Source organism: Aspergillus stella-maris (genome assembly GCF_047715825.1).
Source record: "Aspergillus stella-maris strain CBS 113639 unplaced genomic scaffold BDV14scaffold_53, whole genome shotgun sequence".
Taxonomy (NCBI): Eukaryota; Fungi; Ascomycota; class Eurotiomycetes; order Eurotiales; family Aspergillaceae; genus Aspergillus; species Aspergillus stella-maris.
The window spans coordinates 940-10,074 of NW_027396847.1; the positions used below are offsets into that span (position 1 = coordinate 940).

General features: G+C 53.7%; 2 protein-coding genes across 2 annotated transcripts; one reads left to right on the forward strand and one right to left on the reverse strand.

Moving 5' to 3' along the window:
• Positions 1-716: 716 nt before the first annotated feature.
• On the forward strand, positions 717-4,813 carry tcsC (putative two-component osmosensing histidine kinase (Bos1); the record flags this gene model as incomplete). Its single annotated transcript, XM_073774155.1, has 3 exons — positions 717-911; positions 1,072-4,728; positions 4,787-4,813. 3 exons carry the CDS (start codon positions 717-719, stop codon positions 4,811-4,813), a joined length of 3,879 nt encoding a protein of 1,292 aa, XP_073625208.1.
• A 1,261-nt stretch (positions 4,814-6,074) lies between these two features.
• BDV14DRAFT_178579 (uncharacterized protein) lies at positions 6,075-6,587 on the reverse strand. The gene has a single exon (XM_073769614.1). The coding sequence runs from the start codon at positions 6,309-6,311 to the stop codon at positions 6,126-6,128; it is 186 nt and encodes a 61-aa protein (XP_073625209.1). The 5' UTR covers positions 6,312-6,587; the 3' UTR covers positions 6,075-6,125.
• Between the last annotated feature and the right edge of the window lie 2,548 nt (positions 6,588-9,135).

The following is a 9,135-nucleotide window of genomic DNA, read 5'->3' on the forward strand; positions in this document are numbered from 1 at the left end:
CGGCCCTTCTGAAACATTCAGAGACTTCACTTCTCGAGAGCCTCCCCGTCTCCGACTTCCGAGTCCACCTCCTTTCTTTGCTCTGCGCCGCTTCGCCCGTCGCCTTTTCCATACCGTGATCACCCTCGTCTCCTCATGTCGTTCTAGGCGATCTCGCTCCGTCTGTCGTGTCAGTAACGCGGATTCCCGCCAGGTACGCACACCTTTTCTGCTGTCTCTGTTCTGCTGTCCTGAGTTTCATCTCCCTTGCCGCCGCTTTAACCCTTCTCGTCCTCCCACCCCCCCAATTCGCATCTAGCACCAATTAGTCCAACTTCCTCTCCTCACGCCTCTCCATCTCCGATCATTCGCCCCCAGCTTTTCTTTCCTTTTGCTTTTTCATCCTATGTGGGTTTGCCTAAACCTGCCATCTCTCTTCTTCATCAGATTTCGTTCTTCGAGCCTCCAGGCCGTTTTCTTTGTTTTCTCTTTGTTTGCTTCCTCATACTATTGCCGGTCTTATTAGACTTTGTTCCCCCCCTGTTCTAGCTTCCGAGCGGCCCCCCCCTCCCCCAAAATATCGGTTTCAAGTCCTGCCCATCGCTCCTCACACGGACTCCATTATTCTTCTTTTCATTGCTCTTTTTAACATCACCTGTTGGACGAGAGCCGATTTCTTCTGCTGCGACATTCAGGCTTGACATGTCCCGATTTTAACCGAGTCTTTCCAGGGCAAAATGGCTTGCGCGGACGAGACGCTCACGGCCGCTGCTGCCATCCTCCAGAATATCGCCAAAGCACCTTCGACCGGTTCTCCTTCCTTTGACTTCAACTTCTCACCGCATCACACAAATGGCGTCGATTCGCTGCCTAAGTTACCCGGGGAGCCGAGCCTGGCGAAAGTCGCGTTCGAGAATGAGTTAGAGGCTTTGGTCCGTCGGATCCATCGCATGGAAGTACAATCTGTCAGTTACTCTTGTCGTTCTCTTTCATTCGCCGTCATTTGGAGTGAAAGAAAGCCCTGTGTGTTTTCTTCATTTTTTACGTGCAATTTCTGACTTTTTCTTCTCTCGACTATAGTTACAACAACAGTATCCATCACAATCCGCCCCAACGTCAACACAACCACTAGAACACGTTCACAAACGACGAAAACCTTCCAAAGATACCGAACCCGAGGTTCTCGAAGATAGTGATGCCGGAGGAAGTGATGAAGATGAAGAGGGCGGTTCAGCAACGTTGGTGCGTGAGGAGGATATCAGCTATCTGCGGAACTATGTCCAGAAGCAAGCCGAGGAAATAAGTTTCCAGAAAAACATCATAACTCAGGTTCGCGAGGAGTTACAACAACAAGAGGTACAAACGCGGCGAGCCCTTACCAAGGTCGAAAACGAGGATGTTGTTCTTCTCGAGCGAGAACTGCGCAAGCATCAGCAAGCCAACGAGGCTTTCCAGAAGGCCTTACGAGAAATCGGAGGCATCATCACTCAAGTCGCTAACGGAGATCTCTCGATGAAGGTCCAGATCCACCCCTTGGAGATGGACCCTGAAATTGCTACATTCAAACGGACAATCAACACTATGATGGACCAACTTCAGGTTTTCGGTAGCGAGGTGTCTCGCGTCGCTCGTGAAGTCGGTACGGAAGGCATACTCGGCGGTCAAGCTCAAATCACTGGGGTACATGGTATCTGGAAGGAGTTGACGGAGAACGTCAACATCATGGCCAAGAATCTTACGGATCAGGTGCGAGAGATCGCCGTTGTCACGACTGCTGTCGCCCACGGTGACCTCAGCCAGAAAATCGAAAGCCGGGCTCAAGGTGAAATTCTCGAACTCCAACAGACGATCAATACCATGGTGGACCAACTACGGACTTTTGCAACGGAGGTCACGCGAGTGGCTCGTGATGTCGGTACGGAAGGTGTTCTCGGTGGTCAAGCTCAGATCGAAGGCGTACAAGGAATGTGGAATGAACTTACAGTAAACGTGAACGCTATGGCGAACAATTTGACGACACAAGTGCGCGATATTGCAACGGTAACCAAGGCGGTCGCTAAGGGTGACCTTACCCAGAAGGTGCAGGCTAACTGCAAGGGAGAGATTGCGGAGCTGAAGAACATCATCAATTCGATGGTTGACCAACTTCGCCAGTTTGCACAGGAAGTGACGAAGATTGCCAAGGAGGTCGGAACGGATGGTGTACTCGGTGGCCAAGCTACCGTCAACGATGTGGAAGGCACTTGGAAAGATTTGACAGAGAACGTGAACAGGATGGCCAACAACTTGACCACTCAAGTGCGAGAGATTGCAGACGTCACCACGGCTGTCGCAAAGGGTGACCTGAGCAAGAAGGTCACTGCCAATGTCCAGGGTGAGATACTAGATCTCAAGAGCACGATCAATGGTATGGTGGACCGACTTAATACGTTCGCCTTTGAAGTCAGCAAGGTCGCCAGGGAGGTCGGAACTGATGGAACCCTTGGCGGCCAAGCTAAAGTCGATAATGTGGAAGGAAAATGGAAGGATCTCACGGACAATGTCAACACCATGGCCCAGAATCTGACCTCTCAGGTGCGAAGTATATCGGACGTCACGCAAGCGATTGCCAAGGGTGACCTAAGCAAGAAGATTGAAGTGCATGCTCAGGGAGAAATCTTGACCCTCAAGGTCACCATCAACCACATGGTTGACCGTTTGGCGAAATTCGCTACTGAGTTGAAGAAGGTCGCACGCGATGTCGGTGTCGATGGCAAAATGGGTGGTCAAGCCAACGTTGAGGGGATCGCAGGAACGTGGAAGGAGATCACCGAGGACGTCAATACCATGGCAGAGAATCTTACGTCTCAAGTGCGAGCCTTTGGCGAAATCACAGATGCTGCTACGGATGGTGACTTCACGAAGCTGATTACCGTCAACGCCTCTGGTGAGATGGACGAGTTGAAGCGCAAGATCAACAAGATGGTTTCAAATCTCCGAGACAGTATCCAACGTAACACGGCTGCTAGGGAGGCTGCCGAGCTTGCCAACCGAACGAAATCCGAGTTCCTCGCCAACATGAGTCACGAAATTCGAACGCCCATGAACGGTATCATCGGTATGACCCAGCTGACTCTCGACACCGACGATCTCAAGCCTTATACCCGTGAGATGTTGAATGTCGTGCACAACCTGGCCAACAGTCTGTTGACCATCATTGACGACATTCTCGACATCTCCAAGATTGAGGCGAACCGTATGGTCATTGAAAGCATTCCCTTCACTGTCCGCGGCACCGTCTTCAACGCCCTCAAGACATTAGCAGTCAAGGCCAACGAGAAGTTCTTGAGTCTGACATACCAAGTCGACAACACCGTCCCCGACTACGTCATTGGTGACCCATTCCGCCTGCGACAGATTATCCTGAACTTGGTTGGAAACGCCATCAAGTTCACCGAGCATGGAGAGGTCAAGCTTACGATCTGCAAGTCCGACCGAGAACAATGTGCAGCCGATGAGTACGCCTTCGAGTTCTCTGTCTCAGACACTGGAATTGGTATTGAGGAAGACAAACTTGACCTGATTTTCGATACGTTCCAACAGGCAGATGGGTCAACGACAAGAAGATTCGGTGGTACTGGTCTCGGTCTCTCCATTTCCAAGCGTCTGGTCAACTTAATGGGTGGTGATGTCTGGGTCACTTCTGAATACGGCCACGGCAGTACCTTCCATTTCACCTGCGTCGTGAAACTGGCCGACCAGTCCCTAAATGTTATCGCCTCCCAGCTCCTGCCCTACAAGAACCACCGAGTTCTCTTCCTCGACAAGGGAGAAAACGCCAACGAAGCAGACAATGTTCTCAAGATGCTGAGGAAGCTCGACTTGGAGCCTCTGGTTGTCCGAAATGAAGATCATGTCCCGCCCCCAGAAATTCAAGACCCCTCTGGCAAGGAGTCTGGCCATGCTTACGATGTCATCATCGTGGACTCGGTAACCGAGGCTCGAAAGCTCCGAACATACGATGACTTCAAGTACGTTCCCATCGTACTGGTCTGTCCACTGGTTTGCGTAAGCTTGAAGTCGGCTCTGGATCTCGGAATCAGTTCTTACATGACAACGCCCTGCGAGCCTATTGATCTGGGTAACGGTATGCTCCCTGCGCTTGAGGGACGCTCCACGCCGATCACCACCGATCACTCTCGCTCGTTCGACATCCTTCTCGCCGAAGACAACGACGTCAACCAGAAGTTGGCCGTCAAAATCCTTGAGAAGCATAACCATAACGTTTCGGTTGTCGGAAACGGTCAAGAAGCTGTTGAAGCTGTCAAGCAGCGCCGCTACGATGTCATTCTCATGGATGTACAAATGCCGGTTATGGGTGGCTTCGAAGCCACAGGCAAGATTCGAGAGTACGAACGTGACAGCGGTCTGAGCCGCACGCCAATCATCGCCCTCACGGCCCACGCCATGTTGGGTGACCGTGAAAAGTGTATCCAGGCTCAAATGGACGAATATCTGTCCAAGCCGCTGAAGCAGAACCAAATGATGCAGACCATCCTGAAATGTGCCACCCTTGGTGGCTCTCTTCTAGAGAAAAGCAAGGAGTCCCGCATCTCCAGCAGTGGAGAAATGCACCCGGTCCACACAGGGCCGGAAGGCAAATCGCAACGCCCAGGAATGGAAGCCCGATCTATTACTGCCACGAGCGCCTCGAACCACACCCTCGCCAACGCGAACATCGAGAGAAGCGAACAGCTCTCTATGGACAGGGTAAGACCTTGATTTTCCCTTGAAACCTGTGATGTCCACCAGCTGACCAGCTCAGCAGGCGTTGCTGCGGTCGAATAGCTCGTGAGACGGGGATTTCTAGAACATCCGTTTGCGTTTTTCTATCTTCTTGATCTTCACGAGTACTTTCGTTCAGATCTTATATACCCAATCCTGTTTCCTTCACGCATGTAAGAACCTTCTGTTTCTTGGGGATTGTGATCTTCTCTCCGGGGTCCAGTCATCTCACCCACAATACCTTCGCTCCTACCTATTTACCTCACTACTCCGACCACCTTGATCATCATCTCGAAACTCGACTCCCTTTTCACCCTTTCCGTTTCCGGTCACTTGATCTTCCATTTTTGCATATTGCTGTGCTCTCGCTCTCATCCAAGCGCGCAGCGCATCATAACCCAACACATCTGTTTCAATTCTCCATCCATAGTATATCATTTGGGGCAATGTGAACTCAGCACCTACAGTTCCATAGCAACTGCAGGCTTACTCGTGATTCACATCCTCAACTCAATCAAACCGGTGTAATGGTGTTTGGCGCATTGAAATGGAAATGAAATCCTCGGCGAAAGGGCGGGGGAAAGGGGACCTCTACTACTACCTACTATCAATGGATTCGAATCGATCAAATCCTCACATATCATACTAAGGTTATTTATCTATTCTACTTTAACTCCTGATGAGAAGGTTATTATATCATACGAGCTTTTTCTATTTATTATCTTTTCTGTTTACTTCGTGCGGATGAATAACTACAAATTTTCTTTTTTTTTCATGCATGTTTCCATTTGTCGTATATCTTCAACTTGCCTGAGTCTCCCTTATCCATGTCTACACATAAAATAAGGCCATCCAGCCCGTTAAATCTCTTCATGGAGAGTCCATTTATCAATTTACACCGAGAACCGCCCTTGCCTGTACCTGTATCTACTCAGCTGCTTCTACAATATGTCACGATTTACTTACTCTGTGGTTGCGTTGCACTGTACACGACATCCCCATGTACTTACTACATTTGGTAACCTAGGTCGAGCACAGCAAATTGGTAACTTCGCCTCAGTCTTGCCTTGCGAACCATCTATTCGCGTTTGTCTTGATGTGCGGTGTATCTATCTAATGGATCTAAGTTCGATGGTTCTTGTCTTGTCTGCTGGTGGCTGCTACAAGTTTTACCGCTCCGTGAGCAGAGATTCATTAGTATGTGGATTGTGGAAATTTGCTCTAAGTACCTCCTGCAACGTCTGCGTTCCTTGATACTTAGTTGAGTCAATTTGATTACCGCGTTGCTGTTACCATATTTTCTATCTCATAAAGGCTTGTGGATGACAATATGAACAATATAATAAACATTGGGATTACCTAGCTAGTTACCTCCCTGACTCCTAGTAATACACCTTCATGTTGCCCGGATATATATTACATGCCCTGACCAGCTTTCTTATAGTAACCCCAACACAAGAAACAATGTAAAAGACAGAAATATATAACAGGATACCGGTACCATTCTTAAATGCATGCGTACTTTTTGTCTTCTTGGTTTTTGACCTTCTCTGGCCACCGATCATCATGTCTCGCAAGCCATGAACCGGCTCAAGTCATCAAATGAACGAAGGAGTAGTCTGACTTCGAATCGCGCGAGGTGCTACCTATCTACCAGAAGTAGAAGAGCTTGGTAGCGGTTGTATGGTCGCTCGACAATGAGGGTGACTTTGACGAGGATTCTGACGAGGTCGAGTGCGGCCTTGTGGTTGAGCTGAGTGTGGTGGACTTCTTGAGATCGAGGGCTTTGTGGTTTGGATCACTGTCGCCGTCTACTGCACCAGCCCCTGCACCACCACCACCACCACCACCTCCTCCACCTCCGCCGTCTCCTCCACCCCCTCCTCCTGCCCCTACCCCTGTGCCTGCGCCTTCTGCACCACCTGCACCACCTGCTCCTCCGGCTCCTCCGGCTCCGCCAACGCCTACTGCAGCGTCACCACCATCCTTGTCACCGCCGTCCTTGTCATCTTCGTCCTTGTCGTCGTATTCGGTTGAGTTCTTGTTGTCCTTGTCCTTATCCAACTTGTCCTTATCCAACTTGTCCTTATCTTCCTGCGAGTCCCCTTGACCTACACCACCTTGGCGTGGGGTAAAGTCCCTAGTTTGGAGATCAGAATCGTCATCATCAAAATCATCGTCATCTTCGTCGTCATCATCATCATCGTCTTCCCAGTCGTCATCGTCATCATCATCGTCATCGATCGTAGGCGATGTTTGAGGCCCAGGGGTGGACGGGTACGGGGTTGCAGAAATAGAACTGGAAGACGATGGTGATACTGTGGGAAGTGTGAAGGTGGCGCTTGGTCGTCGCGAACTACTACTGCTTGGGGTTTGAATCAGAGGTGAAACGTACTGCCTCTTAACTTTGCTCTTGTCATCCTCATCATCATCATCGTCGCCGGCGTCGTGAGAACCTGAATCAGTTTCCTGATCATCGTTGGAGTCGTCGGATGACTTTGTCTTAGGGGTGTTGCCAGAGTCTCCGCTTCCTCCATTTGATTGTCCATGGTCACTCCAGCCTTGTTGTCTCCAGTCCGATGACTGTCCGCTTCCGCATGGGCACTCGCACAAGCAAGTGCCTCCGCCAGGTTGACCACCTCCAGGGCCACCAGCGCCTCCGGGACCTCCGCCACCGCCTGCACCTCCTGGTCCGCCAGGTCCACCACCAGGTTGACTACCGCCAGGCTGACCACCTCCAGGTTGACCGCCTCCGGGACCACCAGCGCCTCCGGGACCTCCGCCGCCGCCCGCACCTCCTGGTCCACCAGGTCCGCCTCCAGGTTGACCTCCTCCGGGTTGACCTCCTCCGGGTTGACCTCCTCCGGGCTGACCTCCTCCGGGCTGACCTCCTCCAGGCTGACCTCCTCCAGGCTGACCTCCTCCAGGCTGGCCACCACCGCCGCCGGAAGGCCCTGTAGGTGTACTTGTAGGTTGACTAGTAGGGTGGCTTGTAGACTGACCACCACCGGGTTGACCACCGCCAGGCTGACCGCCGCCTGGACCACCAGAGCCTCCAGGGCCTCCTGTACCTCCCTCACCTCCAGGGCCTCCTGGACCACCACCAGGTTGAGTACCACCTGGCCACCCTGGAACACCTCCTCCAGGACCACCAGCACCACCGGGGCCTCCACCGCCGCCGGCACCTCCTGGTCCTCCGGGGCCACCACCGGGTTGACCTCCGCCTGGTTGACCACCTCCAGGTTGGCCGCCTCCGGGACCACCTGCTCCTCCAGGGCCTCCGCCACCACCTGTACCTCCTGGTCCGCCTGGGCCTCCTCCGGGTTGACCACCACCTGGCTGACCTCCGCCGGGTGGCCCTGTAGGTGTACTTGTTGGTTGACTAGTAGGCTGGCTTGTGGGGTGGCTTGTAGATTGACCACCACCTCCACCGGGTTGGCCTCCACCACCACCAGGTTGTCCTCCGCCTGGCTGACCACCGCCTGGACCACCTGCACCACCGGGGCCTCCGCCGCCGCCCTCACCTCCTGGTCCTCCTGGTCCTCCACCTGGCTGGCCACCCCCGGGTTGGCCGCCTCCGGGACCGCCAGCGCCTCCAGGGCCTCCACCACCACCAGTTCCTCCGGGTCCTCCGGGTCCGCCGCCAGGTGGTTGACCACCGCCTGGTTGACCTCCTCCAGGCTGACCTCCTCCAGGACCACCAGCGCCTCCAGGACCGCCCTCACCACCTGCACCTCCAGGACCGCCTGGACCTCCTCCAGGTTGACCACCGCCTGGTTGGCCGCCGCCGGGTGGACCTCCGGGACCACCGGGTTGACCGGGTTGACCAGGGCCACCAGGCTGACCTCCACCGGGTTGACCACCGCCTCCTCCAGGCGTTGTAGTGGGGGTTTGTGTTGTTGGTGGGGTAGTTGATGGTCCTGGTTGTCCACCGCCGCCGCCTGGTTGAGAAGATGTACCTCCTCCACCTCCGGGCTGACTTGGATGACCACCGCCTCCACCAGGTTGAGAAGGCTGGCCACCACCACCGCCGGGTTGAGAAGGCTGGCCACCACCACCTCCAGGCTGAGAGGGCTGTCCGCCGCCGCCTCCAGGGTGGGTTGGTTGACCACCACCTGGCTGAGAAGATGTACCTCCTCCACCTCCGGGTTGACTTGGCTGACCGCCGCCTCCACCAGGTTGAGAAGGCTGGCCACCTCCACCACCTGGCTGACTCGGGGTTCCACCTCCACCCCCGCCAGAGGGAATAGGTATTATTGTGCCAGGTCCAGTAGGCTGACCGCCGCCGCCTCCAGGTTGACTAGGTTGACCACCGCCGCCTCCAGGGTGGGTTGGTTGACCGCCACCAGGTTGGGAAGGCGTACCTCCTCCGCCGCCTGGTTGACTCGGGGT

Coding starts and splice junctions, on each gene's coding strand:
- BDV14DRAFT_178579 (XM_073769614.1), bottom strand. CDS start 6,311: ATGATGATCGGTGGCCAGAGAAGGTCAAAAACCAAGAAGACAAAAAGT.